Genomic DNA, 15,686 nt, shown 5'->3' with positions numbered 1-15,686 from the left:
TTTTCCTATGCTCACAAAATAATTGTTTAACAAAGGTTTAGCTTCATGTACCTGCTGTAGATTGATGCCGAATGCATTGATGAGACCAATGACGGATTGCATTGACTTACAGAGGCTCACATCATGACTTCGGCTCTATATTAATCACATTTACTTAGACTTTTTCCCTCCCTAAAAAGCTAAATCGCTAGAGGTCTTGCAGGCTGCGTAATCCTATCAAAGCCCTTATCGTGACTGCCTAATTTACCATGAACAAACAAAAGTTCTGCAGAAGCTGCTCCATTCAACACTGGCTTAGATTGAAAATACAAAATTACTCGCATCAATGACAAACATTCGATCAGACGACAGCTACAGAGTGCTGTCGAGTGCGGCAGAGTATAAGACAAGCCATTAGCAATGGTACCGCTGATATAAGTTGGATTCCTGTTGTCTTATCCAGATGAATGTAATAACATCACGTTGCATGTATTATATGGTGGATCTCCATTTATTCACCAGACGGCTTTAGAATGAGGTTTGATTACAGCGACATTCAGAAATGTTTCCATGTGAAGTCAGAGATTGTCCATTCAATCTAAAACTACTTAACACTAGGCTGTGTTTTTGAAAAATCTTTCTTCCAAATATCGGTTAGTATCATGTAAATACAATGGTATCCACATGATGGCTGAAGCCTCTGATGGTCGACACGTTTACTTTTTCAATAAAACTCTTCACGATCCCAACCATAGAACTTATTCGTTGCAGAACTAATGCACTAAACAGTAGTCCCACTCACATGTTGAAGAGTTAGAAACGTAATGGATGAACTCTGGAAAATAAGGCGCCATAACCTTGTGTGTGGTCACGGAGGGGTCTTGTTTACCACTAGTCCCATTATGCAGAGTGCAAGGGGATGACAAATTTGCAGCCAAAAGGAGAAATGTACTTAATTCCCACTTCCTGGAACACCTGGAGAGGAATACCTATGTCACACAGGTAAACGCTGCCGGCCCCTTCAGCCAGGGGAAGGGGGAGGCAGAGAGAGAGGGACCACTTGGCCTCGACCGCCTGTCCCTTTCCACTACCAGGAGGGTCCAAGCTGAGCACTGGCGCTCGGTTCTGGTTAGCCCAGTCTGCAGCTGCTCGGTACCAAGGCTGATCCATCATGAATGTGTTCTCGTGGCAGTCCAGGCAGTTTATGATTAAGTCCACGGGAGTGTCTGGAAGGTCTGTGGAGTTGGAGAGAAAAAAAATTCTAAACATGACCTCAACTAGAGTGCAAAATATAAAAATAAAAACAACTGAGCAAAATATAAAAGTAAAGAAATATGTCCACCTTTGATACTCGACACCTGTTTGCCACCAGTTTTGTTGAAGAGGGTGAGCTCGCTGGTGACCGAGTCGAGCATCTTGACAAAATTGGGCAGAAACAAGATGACCTCCACTTCATGATTGGCCAGGTGACGCCCACAGCTGATGCCCTGAGCACCCTGAACATGAGGCCCACACAGCAGAGCAACCGTGGGACGCTGGTGCAAATTTTTGGGAGTGAATCTGGAGGAAACATGGAAACAAAACTAAGTTGCTTTTCATTTAACTAAGGCTGTTCTCATCTGTGCTTACAAATCATCCCCGCATGCTTACCTGTTGGGCCCACCCAGCAATGTAAGTGCCATCTGACTTGCACACACTCCAGTCATCTCAAGTCTTCGCTCCAGTGAGAGACCATGGCGCTCAGCGACTGACAATAGACGCTGGTGTAGTTCATAGGATATACTGGGCACAACAAGCCCAGAATCTGTATGGGGGGGAAAAAACAACACAAATATGTATGTATGTATATATATATATATATATATATTTAAAAAACAGTGCACTTTAGATAATTTGCTGACTCAACTGTGACAACTGTGACTCAACTTACCGGTGCAGTACTCTTTGGCCCCCGGTTGCGGTACAGTAATCTGTCTGTACACAATCGGTTTGGTCTCCAGGATGTTTTCATCGTGACGGTACCGTGTGGGTGTCTGATCTTGAGGAGTCCCGCGTGACCTGGCACCATTACGTGATGTATCGATTTCTGAGAAAACGGCTGCTTTGTCAAAAAGCGCCAAGTTTCCTTCAAAATCAAAGTCTGTATCCAGCCCGTCGTCTATGGCATCCCCAAAACACTCGTCGTCTCTGAGCTTCATCTGACCATTCTTCACCCCGTTCTTCTTCGGTGTCACTTGGTTTGCCCCTCGACTACTAGATGACCCTGATGGGAAAAATACACATTAACTTATTCAGCAACCGCAACAATCAGCAACAGCATTTTCTGATGGAGCTGCACTACATTGCACTTACAGGAGTTGTGTCTTCTACGAAATGCTTTTGGCTGGCCGGGTATGTCCTGGTGACGTTCTCCATGGCTTTTGGAGCAGTGCTGAGGAGAGTTCAGTTTCTCCACAGACCTGGGATCAGCCTTTGGGACTGCGACTGGAGCACTGCCTACCTTTGTAGTTGCAAAAGAGCTGTTCCTGGCATTGCCATTTGTGATATCTAAAATCTTGAGTTCTTTTATGTCAATGGCACTGCAGGGAAAAAATAATAATATATTTAGTAACAGGGAGAAACGGTGGTTGTCAATAAGCACAATTAGTGAAAAATATATAGAGAGCAAACATTTCGTGGCCGAGTTGTACCTGAATGTGACCTCGGGAACAGGGCACTTGACTCCATTATGGAAAGGTTGCCTTAAGGAGATGGTTTGGCTGGACTGCTCCACAGACACCACCTCTCCTTGATAGACTCCCAGTGTTGGCCCACAGTTAATTGACACCAAACTACCCAACCAATCCGCTGCCATGATTGCACAACGTTGAAGAACAGAAGTTTGGTTTTCACGTTTCTTGTCAGAGAAGCTTTGTAAGAAAATAAACAAGATTTTCTGTTAAAATAATACAAATAATACGCTAACTCTCTGGCAGCAGGACATCAGACATCAGCGTGGTGTTACCGAAGTTATGCTAACTGACTAGCATTAGCTTCGGCCTGTTATCTAGCGTTAATTCCAAGACGCAAACGCTGTATTTGATTAAAGACGAGAGGTTAAAGTGTTGTACCTTTCCAGGGTTGACGCGACGAACACTTCTCAATAACTCAAATTAATGAAATGTCACATTAAGTGCTGAAAGGAAAATCGTAGCTCATTTAAACTGCTAGCATTTAGCTTGTTGAATGGTCAAAAGATGCTGCTGCTAGCTTCAAGATGACAGCTTCCGGCTTCCGATGGCGTTTTTCACAATAAGAGTTCAAAAATGAACATTTTTATCAACATGAACATTAGCGAAATCTGAAATACTGCGATTTCTATTATCCAAATGGATTTGGTTATCAACACTTTTGTTTTGCTTAATTTAAAACACTGAGTCACATGTAACGTGTAATATGACTATTTGAGCATTCATTGAGATGAGCAATATTCTTGAGGGATAGAGCTGAATAATGGTCTGACTGGCCCATGCAAAGAAACAACTTTGGATTTAATCAGTTGCATGCAATATTTCACACAGAGCTGTAGAGTATTAGCATGCGTACATAGCCATGGTACTATTTGACCATTCATCACATGCTTGCTTTTCCCTTTAAAAATCTTTGAAAATCACATACCTAAGAGCATCCTTTATTCTTTCTGTGTTCTCAAAGTAAATAATAATTAATCCAGACACATTCCCTGTAATAAATAATGAATCAGATGTAGGCTATAAGCTATGAGTGTTATGATCACTGTTTGTGAGATGTTCTTAACAACCAGTCAGCAGACTGAGTGAGATCATGTGGAGACTATCCCAGAAGTGTTATTAGCACATGACACACCCACCTCACTGCCTCCTGTGTACATAGGTTACCATGGAAAAGCTTGCAATCAAAGCTGTGTGAGTCTTATAGGCAGAGCGTGGAGAGGAGAGGATTTCTGCACCAGGTACTGTACGTGAATACACTTTTGTTTTTGTATTTAGATATGGTAAAGGGTGTGATTAACCCATTTATAATAACAGAAAATAAATCTGTAGATCACAAACACATTGTAATAATCATGCAGTGTTAAAACTAGTTGTTTACCATCAAGCAAACAGTGGAAATATGAAGACGCATGATCCAAGAATAGCCAAACACCTCAAACTGTCACCTTTGTGTGAAAACCTATCCCTGAAGCTTGGGCTGACACGTGGGCAGATGAGGACTGTAACCTCTCCCATACAAAGGGAAGAGATAACTCAGATCTAGGAAGACACCCCAATATGTTTAGACCCTCATACAGAAGTTCAAGTCCATTTTCCCTTACCTCTGACCTTGATATGTGGGACACTAAATCACGCTTTACAGCTCAGGTAAGACCTAGATATTGTATTTTTTTATCTGGTAGAACATGTTGATCAAAGTATAAATGTTTAATTAATTCGTTTTTTCTTTCTTAGACCTCAGCATGGTGTGGTATGGCAACTGTCTCTGGGACAGAGTTCCTGTCCAAAGTCAGCACGAGGTGAGGGGGAGATTTATAGAGTTTTTAAGTGACAGAGTCACAGTGATATTAATTTGCAAGCAAGGGTGGTGTAAGAAGTTATTGCTGATAAACTGAATGTATTCCAGCACATCTGGGAGTGCCGGTGGCTTCAGACAGAATGACCTAAGTCTGAGGAAGTGGCAGTCATTGTCCCATCTGGTGCCTGAGGGTGCTACACGAACCTTTCCTCCATATCCACGGGCTGAATTAAGGGCTGCCCGAGGTGAAAGCAGCTTTAGACAAGCAGAAGGGGTGCATTGGCTGCAGGATGCTCATGAGCGTTTAGACACTCAGCTGGACCGGCTGAGGACCAGAAATTCACAGCTGAGCTACAACATAACTACTGCACAACTGCTTGACATGAAACACAAGGTAAGTTTAAAGAAAAAAGTAATTTAAAATGTCCATGTAAACAAATTATATAATCTATTCTGTGATGAAAAGAGGTTTGCTTCGTGTTTCATCTGACCACAGCATCGGGTTCTTTTTGCACTAATGTGTTTCACAACAGCTGTCAGAAACGATTGGTGCTCTTGTGCAGGAGAAGGAGGCAGCTAAATTATCCCAGTTTGAAAAGGGCCGGAAACACGGAGAGCTTCATGATAAGTAAGTGCCGCAAAAGACATGGAATTTTAAACACTTAAGAAAATATTGAAAGTCCTTCTGCAAAATTCACTCACAAGGGTCCTACAGCTGGAGAAGGACCTCATGCAAATGAGATGTACTTTGAAGGGCGGAAGCAGTGATCAACCAACCGAAACAATACCAATGAGTCAAGAAGACTTTAACAGACGGGTGTGTAAGCTTCTTGTTTAAGAAAATAGATCTATGTTCTAAATAATGTATTATTCGTCATGTTTGTTTGCCAAACACTGCTTTTACATTTAAATTCAGGAGAGGCAGAAGGTTGACACAGAGCTGTGCAAGCTGAGAGCGGCTCTGAGAGATGCTGAGGCGAGGGCAAAGACACAAGAAGAAGAACACAACCAGGCCCTCCAGAAACTCCAGACTTCTACAGAGGTCAGTTTAAAAATATATAATATATATATTTACTGTTGATTCTCTTTCGACAAAATCACAAAGTTACACTGCAGTTGTCTGTTGTACAGCCATTTTCTTTTTGTTCCATACTTACACGTTTATGCTCTGTGGTTTTGTTTCTGTGTACTTAGACACAGAGGATGCTGTTGAATCAAAGAGAGGAGATGAATCAAAAAAGACAGAATCAGTCTGAAGTGCAAGAACAGCTGATTGAAGCTAACAACAAGATCAGTCAAGCGTGCCTGGTCAGTTTCCTGTCTCTGACTCAGTATTACCTTATCCTACAGGTACATTTGAAATGTTGTAATAGGGATTACATCTTGGAAATGGTCTTTCAATCTTCCCAGGATAAAGCCATCTTGTCGACTCAAGTGCTTAAGATGGAGGACAATGTAAAGGAACTGAAGGCCAAGCTGACAGGAGCTCTGTCTGACAAAGATCTCTTGATCCAGGTATCTTATATATAATCTTCAACTACAACATCTGACCTGTCTAAAATCAAAATATAATGTATTGGCATCATCACTAGCTTATCTTTGCATGTGTAGGAGAAAGCAGATCTGCACCAGAGGGCCCATGTCCTGGAGTTGCAGCTGCAGACAGCCCAACAAAGTTCTGAGAGTTGTTACACTGAGCCTCAAAACAACAAACAGGATCAGGAAACTGTTATGATGAAGGGAGAAAACAAGGCTCTCAGAGAGGTTAAAAGCCTGAAGTGGACATATTTTTGTTAAATTTCACTTTTTCTGAGTTCTTTATTAAATGATCCCTGTTGTGTCTTTACGCCAGGCAAATGAAAAGCTGACATGTGAGCTGGAAATGATTAAGCAGGAACTGAAAACATCACAGTCTCAGCTACAGGAGGTAACGGCAGAGAGGGTCACCAGCTCCAAACAGATCACAGCTGTGGAGGCAGAACGATCTCAGCTGATCAGAGAAAAAGAAGAACTGTTGATTAAAATGAATGAAGGTGGACATGATGAGTTAAAGAAGATGAAAGAAAAGTGCCGCCAGCTTCGGTGAGATGTTGAACAAGCACTATTCTTCAATATTTGAAGAAAAACTTATTATAATATATTACAATTACCTTGTCTTTTTTTAAACTGAAAAATGATCTAGGGAATCTTTGGGAGTTTTGGAATTAGAGAAACAGAAACTGCAAGATCTGTGCCAGTGTTTGGAGGCTGAGGTCCTCGAGAAGAGGGAGAAGCAACAACTGCAAGAGGAGGAACATCGAAAACAAGATGCAGTGAGAGTCCAGAGCATCGGGGAACTAAAAGCTGCGGCCTCACACTGGGCAGAGAAATGGCCAAAGGTGGCTTTGACACTGCAGTCCACACAGGAGGAGCTAGAGGAACTCAAACGGAACAACTCCAGGAACAAAGTAAGACCATCCCTTAAAAATAACTTTATTCTACATCAGTTCATTTAGATGCATCTACATTCAAAAATGAAAAAAAATATCTACTTTCAGCTCCAAGCAGATGCTATTCATCTGGCAAATGGAGTTATTTAACAATGTGTTTTTTAACAGAAGGAATCAGACTCACTCCTGCAGACTGAGCTTGATGCATGCAAACGAGAGCTGGAGAGGAGCAGGAGTCAGGCTCTGCTTCACAGATATAAAGTTAGAGGTAAATGCACTTCTTTCTTAGCAGTCTGTGGCACCTGCAAATATTCTCAACAAGATTACTCTTTAAGCATATGTCTTTTTATTCTTAACCACAAGGGGGTGGTAAAGTGCTGTGGCCTTGTATTTGCAGGCGGTGAAGCCTCAGTTCAAACTGAGGACACAGAAACACAGACAGTGTGAGTGGATTTTGATGAGATTTTCATTTTCAAAATGCACCATCAGCAAAATGCTCAAAATGAAATTCTGTGATCTTTCTCTTTATCGTTTGCACTTCATCAGCTTATCACAATCCTCTTTGTTATGGGAGCCGCCATCAGACTCCCACGGCAGCCAAAACAAAGCCCCTCAGGTAACATGTTCCTCTCTCACTGAACTGAATTTGAACTTAATAATAAGCTGTGTGTGTGTGTGTGTGGGGCGGGGGGGTATTTTTATGTAAACATGTATTTGGAGTAAATATTTTGTGTATGGAGTATCTACTGACAGTTAACGTTAATGATTAATAGGTATGTATACATAGCAGTGAGGGTCAAATGCTGAAGCAACAACTGTCAGAAAGAGAGAAGCAACTGAGGGGAAAGTAAGCCTTCTTAGAAAAATGTATGAATGGTTAGTTGTTTTAAAGACTAAGAGGTGTGAATGTGGACAGGTTTTCGTTGTTACTGTTATAGGGAAGACGCTTTGAAGCGTCCAGAAAGGCGGAGAGAGATGGGAAAAAATGAGGCTCAACTCAAGATTTCTGCTCTCAAAGTACAGTCGCTATATACCCAAAACATGCAATCTCATCGATTTATGAATCAAATCCAACATAGATCTGTGCTTAACCAACTGTGACCCAGCAGGTGTATTGAATGTGGGATTAACCAGCACATCTCTTCTTTCTTCATTATGTTTCTTTCCCATGAACGCTCACGAAAAAGGCCTCTGAAGATGATCAAGATGGTGGAGGCCAAGCAAATATCTCAACCACTGACTCACTGAGGGCCCAGCTGGAAGGTTGGACTCAACTTTAAAAAAACAACTGAAGATAGTGAGTTGATTTTCCTCACTGGCTGAGCTCTGAAGCTTCTTTCTCCACATGTTTTCAGAGAGCAGGAGAGGGACGAACAAGCTGCCGGAGGAGGAAACACTGGCAGTCCAGAAGCTTCAAACACTGGGGCAGCTTTACCTGGTAAAGTTTGTAAAAACAACACCTCTAAAGATGGCCTCCTGGTGATGAGCATAATAAAATACTCCTCGTCTACAGGTGAAAGACGAGAAACCATCTGTTGAAGGCAGGAAGGATAAAATGAATGTAGAGACGGACCAGCAGAGGAGGATGGTCACTGAGCAGGTACATATTGATACCAACATGATTTCAGGTTTTCTTTTAAAACAACGGCTCTATGGATGTTAATGTCCGCCTGTCGGTCCAAAACTTTGGTTCAATATATCATACAAACTGTTGTATGAGGATACGTTGATGACTTTTTTGCTTAAGTAAAAGTTTTCAGTACCTCTTTTACCACAGCTATTAAGCAAATGTTAGCATGCTAACACGTTAAACTGAGAGGTTGACAAAGGTAAACATCGCATCCTCATATTGTCACTGTGTGAGCACATTCATAGCTGGCATTAGCATTTAGCTCAAAGCACAGTTGTGCCTGAGTATAGTCCTGTAGGGCTTCTAGACTTGTTTTATACCTGTTGTAAATGCCTCGGAGGAATATACTGTATCTTGTAATGTGTGTAGTTAAAGAGTCTGTTTAAGGGGCAAGAAAGAAAGGAGGTGGGACAGGTTCACAACAGATCAGCAGCAGGTCAGACTGGAGCCTCCGCACCTCAAGACTGGTCCCAAACATCTAAAGTTGTGAGGGTAAGGAACCTCTCAGCACAGACACAAACTGATAAAGATAAAAAGATTTCACTATTTTGTGAATATGTGCAGAAATATCTTGCTTTTCTTTTTCATTCAGAATCCAGCGCACTGGAGGATCTGGCAGCAGAGCTCTGGTTTGATGCCAGTGTTTGAGGAGGACGAGGAGGGCAGTGACTGGCCAACAGGGGAGGAGGGAAAGCAGAAAGAAGAGGCTCACGCTGAGGAAAACTTCCACAACCAGAGCCAACAGGTTGTAAGGGCTTAAAATGGCACCAAGTGGAATGGTTACCTAGTCGAAACTCCAAAAACAAACAGTAGAAACAGGCTTTTTACGCCACAGCTAAATGACTAACACATAAACATTACAACCTCCAGCCACCACACCACCTCAAAAGACCATCTGTATTTGCCTGTCTGCGTGTTTCATGAATAACGTATTAGCAACTGCAACTGATGCAAATTAATATCATTGATGGCATAATCGCGGCACACAGATTATATCACAAAATTAGCAGACCTACCCGCACATTCCTTCATTACACACACGGATGTGCACTAATCCCAGCTTCTGCTTTAATCAAAGAACAAACAGCACACAGGGAGGGGTGTCAGCCTGGCTGCACAACCACTTCAACTCCATGTAAAACGTAGTTCAGCTATAATCTCACATATGACTCTTTCTACTCTAAATAATCCGATTTAAAGATGAGGAGTGAACCGGTCAGCTGGAACATCTGACTCATTGATAAGAGGATAGAAAAGAGTTACAGTATGTCACTGTCTTGTATATGAGAACAGACATGAGAACAAGTCAGTGACATCCAGACACAACATGATAAACTCTGTATCAAAAGTCTTAATGGTATTAAGTGCTAATAAAAACTGAATGGCAAATACTACAGACTGTGCGACAAAAGATCAAGGTCTAAATGCTAAACAGAAAGTTGCACTTTACAATAAAATGATGTTGCCCTCTTTTGCACTTCTTTTTTAGTTGCTATTTGAAAGTAACGTGACAAAAATCTGCTATAAAAAGCATTCATTTAAAATAGAGAATACATCTGTCTTATCACACAGTATGAAGATGAAACGAGAGATTTGAAACCGTTCTCTCCTCTGCCAGATGTCATCTTTGAGTGCAGACATCTGCAATCTGAAGGCAAAAAATGAGAATCTGCTGCAAGGTGACGTTAAACATGAATCAGTGTAATAATCGTTAATGTAGACCTGTGCTGTGATCTGTGCCATGTTTATGGTTTGGAGCCTTTGGGAAAACCATAGGAGTGATGTATTTATCTCAGACAGGGACATATCCACAAATACAGTGGACTAAACAATATGGAGCACATTGGTAAATGAACTAACAAGCTACTTTATTGGTGGATAAGTCTCCGATCTTTATTAATTTCTCTTCTGCTTTCCGTGGCCTTCTAACTTCTGCATGTGTAAAAATACAAAATTGATATGACATTTTGAAGTATTAATCTTTGTATAATTATTTCCCCCCGTTTTTCCTGATTTAGCCACACTAACGTGCAAACAACCAATTCAGGACTGCCGTCCTACTGCAAAGAAACTATCAGACAAGTCTCGTCACTTTTCAGATGAGATTGACCTGCAGCAGAAAAGACCACCATCCCTCTATCCTGATGGAATATTCCTGTCTGAGCTTGTAGATATATGTAGCCCTGATGAAGATGAAGAGGAGGAAAAGGACAAATGATGTGTTTTGTTAAGACTCCTGCATTGGGCAAAAGTTGCTATGTACTATTATAAAGTGCAATAAAGTCATAGACTAGTAATTACAGGGCGCTGCACCAGCCAACATTGTGCCTTATAACCTTTTACTCAAATGAAATTTAACAACTTCACTTCAACAATTTAAACTTGGTGGATGCTTTTACCTCAGATAAAAGTTTGACTAAAAGTCACCAAGCTGTTATAGACAAAAGTGTGTGTTTATTTATATGGTGTGATATGGCGATCATTACAGATGCACATGAGAGTATATGTATATTTTGGAAAAGGAGGTTGCGCTTCAACAATGAGATAAACGGTGGAGTGCTAAACCAAAAATACAATGAGCAAAAAAAGTGAAACGGTATCACATCCCAGATTTAAAAGAGGACAAAATACTAACATTTCACATCACAATAGAAACATGCCTATTCCTATTGTATTGTGAGCATCATGGGATATTAGAATTTGAAGTACATGTGTGTTTGACGTGTTCAAATTAATGACATTTTGTATTTTTAGTTACAAAGACTGAATACTGGAGTGACTCTTCAGGATTTATAAATAAAGATCAGTTTAATCGTTTTGTTTTTTCTTTGTTCAGAGACCAAAATTGTAAAAGATGCATTAAAGAAATTCTGTTTTACAAATATATTGTTCTGTGATATGCCTACAAATTATGAACTTACATTTACAAAGGTCATTTTGTGCACTTACAGTACCTTTCCATACACAGGTTGATATATATTGAAATAAGGCCATTGTCAAGAGTTCCCACATATCCACCAATTGGAACTGTCAGTAAACGCATCATTTGATACACAAAGTGTACACTTCATGGTAAAGGTGACGTATAATATCTTATTTTGTTAATACAGTACGTCAGGTCCACTGGTCATGAAATAGATCTTTTAGAGCCTCAGGTTGTACAGTGTGCCAGCGTGCCTGCTCCACCTGAAGGCTGCACATGTCTCTCCAGTGGGCACGTCCTGCATCTGCGCCCTCAGCTCCGATAAGGACTCGACCAAGAACTTTACCTTCTGAAGGGACCTGAGTTTGAGCAGGAATGTGAAATTCGCAGGGTTACATTACAAATAAATGTAGTTATCAACAGAAATGCATTTTATGCTGTGATTGTGAGCTCCCAAAGCAATCTTTACCTGCACGATTATGAACTCGAGCATGAGGGGCAGCTGACTGATGTCTCCTGGAGGCAGGTCAAAAAGGACAGATGTATTCCACACAGTACGGGACCCTCCTTCAGTTTCTCTGCTGCTGATCACAACTCCTTTATGATGCAGATTGATCACCACCTGGTATTCTGTCCACAGGTATACAAACATGATGAAATCTAATGTAGAATAAACAATTAGACATGACTACTAAGATTCAATGGAAGTTTGAAAGAGAAAGTTCCCCACTGTTATAATACGAGTAAACTCAATTTGAAACAGTAAATGGCAGGACAACAGTATATTGTATAATCATAAGTATCAAATTCAAATGTCCTAATTTCAGTCGACATATTAAAAAGCAAAATAAAATACCCTTTTGTTAGTTTTAAGTCAAATCTTTTTTTTCTTGCTGTATTATAAGCTGCCGACCTCACAGTTGCAGACAAGCACTTTCTAATCCACCAGAGTTTATGCATTAGTTATATAGATCTATAACACACTTATCAAAATCCCATCACACAAAAATGTTTATGCGCACTGTCCAGTTATGAAAAAAATGAAACCAAAGATGTTTTTACTGTCCTCTACTGTGAATACACAATGAAGTATGATCATGTACTGTAGGTACTGTGTGTGTGTGCATGTGGACTGGCGACACTCTGTGTATGTACTGTATGTATGCACTATGTTATTTTTGTATTTTTATAACAGCAGATACTGTATGTGTCCAAGACAAATTTCCTTCGGGACAATAAAGTCTATCTTATTTTATCTAATCAAGTAAAACATGGAGCTAAAATGCATAAAATACATATATTTTCCCTGTCTTTATCCAGAGAAATGCACTTTGCACAAACAAATACTTTTTGAATCTGATATACAACAAAAAGAAATTATCCAAGTCACATTCATGTGACATAATGTATATGAAACAGATATCATAAAATCGAATGGCTCTTTATACAGGACACGTTGTCTGCAATAGAAGTAATGCCTTGACAGGCTATATGCAAACAAAGATTACATCTGTCAGATCAGAGATCCAGAGGAGATTGGAACGTTTTCCTGAGGATTTTGAATAGTGAGGGATTAAACGACAATGTCATTAAAAAAGGGATGATCTCCTGCTGCATTCGAGTTCTGTAAGACATCATTTAATCCCCGAAACATTAAAAGCAAACATAGGGAATTACTTTACCTCTGCCCCCCTGAAAGGCAAAACTTGGTTTTGCCCACGCATGCTTGCATAACGCCTCTATATGCATGATGTCCTTGTGGGATCTCCAAATCAAATACACACTTTTTCAAATTCAAGTGACGTTAAACGCTGGTTTTACCTGTTGCTGCCAACGTGTGAATGAGGTTGGCTAAGTTATCTGCTCTGAGGACCGTGGCTTTGATGCGATGGGCCAGAATCTGATACTGAAGCAAAATGAAGATTTGTGGAGGACAGCTAAGCCCCTTACACATCAGTGCATCCTGTGAGATCAGACTCTGCAGTCAAAGAGCAGAGAGGGGAACCTAAATAAGCAGGAAATGAAGCATGAAGCTTGTAGTGCACAAAAATCACATAAATCACCAAAGGGGGAAAAAAGTTGAATTGTACTGACCACAGAGACCACATAAAAGCAAAACAATATAAAACAAATTATGTCTCCATGTGTTCCCCTTTTTGCTTGTTTAAGCAGATATTTTCAACTGGTAACCTTTCAACTGGATTACAAACAACCTGGTTTACACATCTGGTTTTTAAAACGAAGTCGTAAAAGTGCTCAAAGGAGGAACCAAAATGGGCCCAGTAACAGATTTTGGCCATGGGGCCTCCCAACCTTTTTTAGCTTCCTCTTGTTTGTGTTAAGCTCTTTTGTGAGGTGAAATGGATGCTCTGGTCTCCAGTCTCTTCCTCCACATTTGGCCTCCAGTTCACCCAGCGTGGTGCCTCTCGCGCAGGGAGCGTCTCGTGTGTATACGAATATTCTCAGTACACACTTCTGGAGCTCCTTCACAGAGCTCACCTTCAAAAGCAGCACCAGGCTGTGGGTCTCAGGACTGAGGCTGCTTTGGGCAGAGGCCTGTATGGGACAGGGGTACAGAGGTGGCAGACTGCCCAGCACAGACACATCCTCCAGTCTGTGGAGCATCCCAGTGAGGTTCAGGACAGTGACTGCCAGGGTTTGCTACTCTGAGGAGAAGGCCATAGTGAAATGGAGGCAGGGTTTCCGTGATATTGGCATTTGGCAGCTGGCACTGGAGCCATAGCTCAGCGGAGCCAGTGGAATTGGTTCTTCAGGCATAGAAGGAGAAACAGCCCTGGGGCTGGTGAGCCTGCTGTGTTCATTATAAGATATCTTATCTCCCGTCACCATGCAGCGCCTCTGCAGAGCCTTACATGTTTTGGACAACAGACCCAGTTTGGGAAATGTAGGCAGGGAAGCATGACTGTGATCAATGGGTTTATAAAGGGGTAATGTTGGTGGTGGTGTGCTGAGGCGACGCAGGGAAGAATAAGACTTTGGCTGCGCCTTCTGTTCAGACGCAGCTCTAGCTCGTTTAGAGAATAGCAGAGATGCAAATTCACACTCCGAAGGCGCGGGGCTGGTGAAAGTGGAGGGGTACTCCACTATGTCAACATCCAGCTCCTCGTATTGCTGCATGGACGCTGTCGTCGCTGCTGAGGGAGGCGGGTTCTGGGTAAAGGTCACAGGTTCAGCAGGAGATGGTGCTGATGTCACAGGATGTTTGTCTTTTCCTGCACAAATCTGACTTGTCCTGCAGCACAGAATACATCCCAGGACCAAACACAGACAAAAGACTATCAGGCCGACCAGAAGAAGAATTTGGAGGTGAACTGTAGACATAAAAGAGAATAATAAGATCAATCAGTTGGCACCAATTTAAAAACAGTTTACCCTTGATTACATAAACAGAACATATACCATTTTACCCCATTTCCCTGAAAGCATAGACCCAATGTTTCATATCAAAGTACTGTTAAAGGAGTGTTTTAAATCACATGCCCATATGTACATTGAAAACAAACATTGCACCAATTAATGTAAATATGTGCCTGTGCGTATAGTTTTAGACCAAAAAAAAATTAACCTATCCTTTAATTAAGACCATACCTTCTAGTTGTTTGGTGAAAAGGACCTGCACCAGAAGCCAGAAGAAGAGTATGACCATGATGCCCTCAATCATACCCTTACAGCAGAAGAGCAGCACAGACTGCCACAGAGGCTGACCTGGGTACTCCTCATCATGGTAAGGCATGGTGCAAACAGTGTGCCGAAGGTTTGTCAGAGCCTATTTCAAAACATCCACAAGTAGAAACCCAGAGGTCCCAGTGGAGAAGATCATTAGTTTGACTTATGAAAACATATTCTGGCTTTCAGTGCTGGAGATATATCCCCTCATGAATCTGCCTCAGTCAATCAAAGCCATTGTTTTGGAGAGAAAAAAAAAGGCACAAAGGCACAAAAACATCTTGGATATTTTGAATCACACGTTTCAGCTTTGAGTAACAAAATTAGTAGCAAAACCCTGCACACTACATAGAAAAAAAGATTTCTCATATAGCTATAGTCAAGCAATGTTCAGATGTCTTTCCTGGTTCAAAGTTGTAAAAAATGATCCTGCTGTCCCTACTTGCACATGGAGTATATTCCAGTCTTCATCCCAGTACAGTGATCTCCTCATCTGCAGAGTGACTTG

The 15,686-nt window shown here is 41.3% G+C and overlaps 2 protein-coding genes across 2 annotated transcripts; one reads left to right on the top strand and one right to left on the bottom strand.

The window, feature by feature from the left end:
* Positions 1-467: 467 nt before the first annotated feature.
* On the bottom strand, positions 468-3,234 carry edc3 (enhancer of mRNA decapping 3 homolog (S. cerevisiae)). Its single transcript, XM_076089282.1, has 7 exons — positions 3,090-3,234; positions 2,670-2,888; positions 2,332-2,558; positions 1,910-2,242; positions 1,630-1,783; positions 1,322-1,539; positions 468-1,214 (listed from the first exon to the last, which is right to left on the bottom strand). Exons 2-7 carry the CDS (start codon positions 2,831-2,833, stop codon positions 880-882), a joined length of 1,431 nt encoding a protein of 476 aa, XP_075945397.1. The 5' UTR covers positions 2,834-2,888; positions 3,090-3,234; the 3' UTR covers positions 468-879.
* A 1,657-nt stretch (positions 3,235-4,891) lies between these two features.
* LOC142947907 (uncharacterized) lies at positions 4,892-11,385 on the top strand. Its single transcript, XM_076089778.1, has 19 exons — positions 4,892-4,903; positions 5,043-5,137; positions 5,215-5,326; positions 5,426-5,551; positions 5,704-5,817; positions 5,920-6,024; positions 6,121-6,273; positions 6,362-6,591; positions 6,692-6,956; positions 7,107-7,206; positions 7,336-7,381; positions 7,485-7,554; positions 8,126-8,201; positions 8,294-8,376; positions 8,452-8,538; positions 8,938-9,060; positions 9,161-9,313; positions 10,187-10,247; positions 10,587-11,385. Exons 1-19 carry the CDS (start codon positions 4,892-4,894, stop codon positions 10,784-10,786), a joined length of 2,211 nt encoding a protein of 736 aa, XP_075945893.1. The 3' UTR covers positions 10,787-11,385.
* Positions 11,386-15,686: the final 4,301 nt, after the last annotated feature.

This window comes from Anarhichas minor, unplaced genomic scaffold (genome assembly GCF_050575085.1).
Source record: "Anarhichas minor isolate MPS153535 unplaced genomic scaffold, ASM5057508v1 ptg000011l, whole genome shotgun sequence".
Taxonomy (NCBI): domain Eukaryota; kingdom Metazoa; phylum Chordata; class Actinopteri; order Perciformes; family Anarhichadidae; genus Anarhichas; species Anarhichas minor.
This window is presented reverse-complemented; position numbering and strand designations above follow the sequence as displayed.

What these genes read in the sequence shown, in the direction of transcription:
- edc3 (XM_076089282.1), bottom strand. Translation starts at nt 2,833, where the DNA reads ATGGCAGCGGATTGGTTGGGTAGTTTGGTGTCAATTAACTGTGGGCCA. An exon ending in GGCCAAAGAGTACTGCACCG is followed by an intron (nt 1,784 to 1,909) that starts GTAAGTTGAGTC and finishes CCCCCCATACAG; the next exon opens with ATTCTGGGCTTGTTGTGCCC. An exon ending in ACAGGTGTCGAGTATCAAAG is followed by an intron (nt 1,215 to 1,321) that starts GTGGACATATTT and finishes CCAACTCCACAG; the next exon opens with ACCTTCCAGACACTCCCGTG.
- LOC142947907 (XM_076089778.1), top strand. An exon ending in AAGAAGACTTTAACAGACGG is followed by an intron (nt 5,327 to 5,425) that starts GTGTGTAAGCTT and finishes ATTTAAATTCAG; the next exon opens with GAGAGGCAGAAGGTTGACAC. An exon ending in AGATCAGTCAAGCGTGCCTG is followed by an intron (nt 5,818 to 5,919) that starts GTCAGTTTCCTG and finishes CAATCTTCCCAG; the next exon opens with GATAAAGCCATCTTGTCGAC.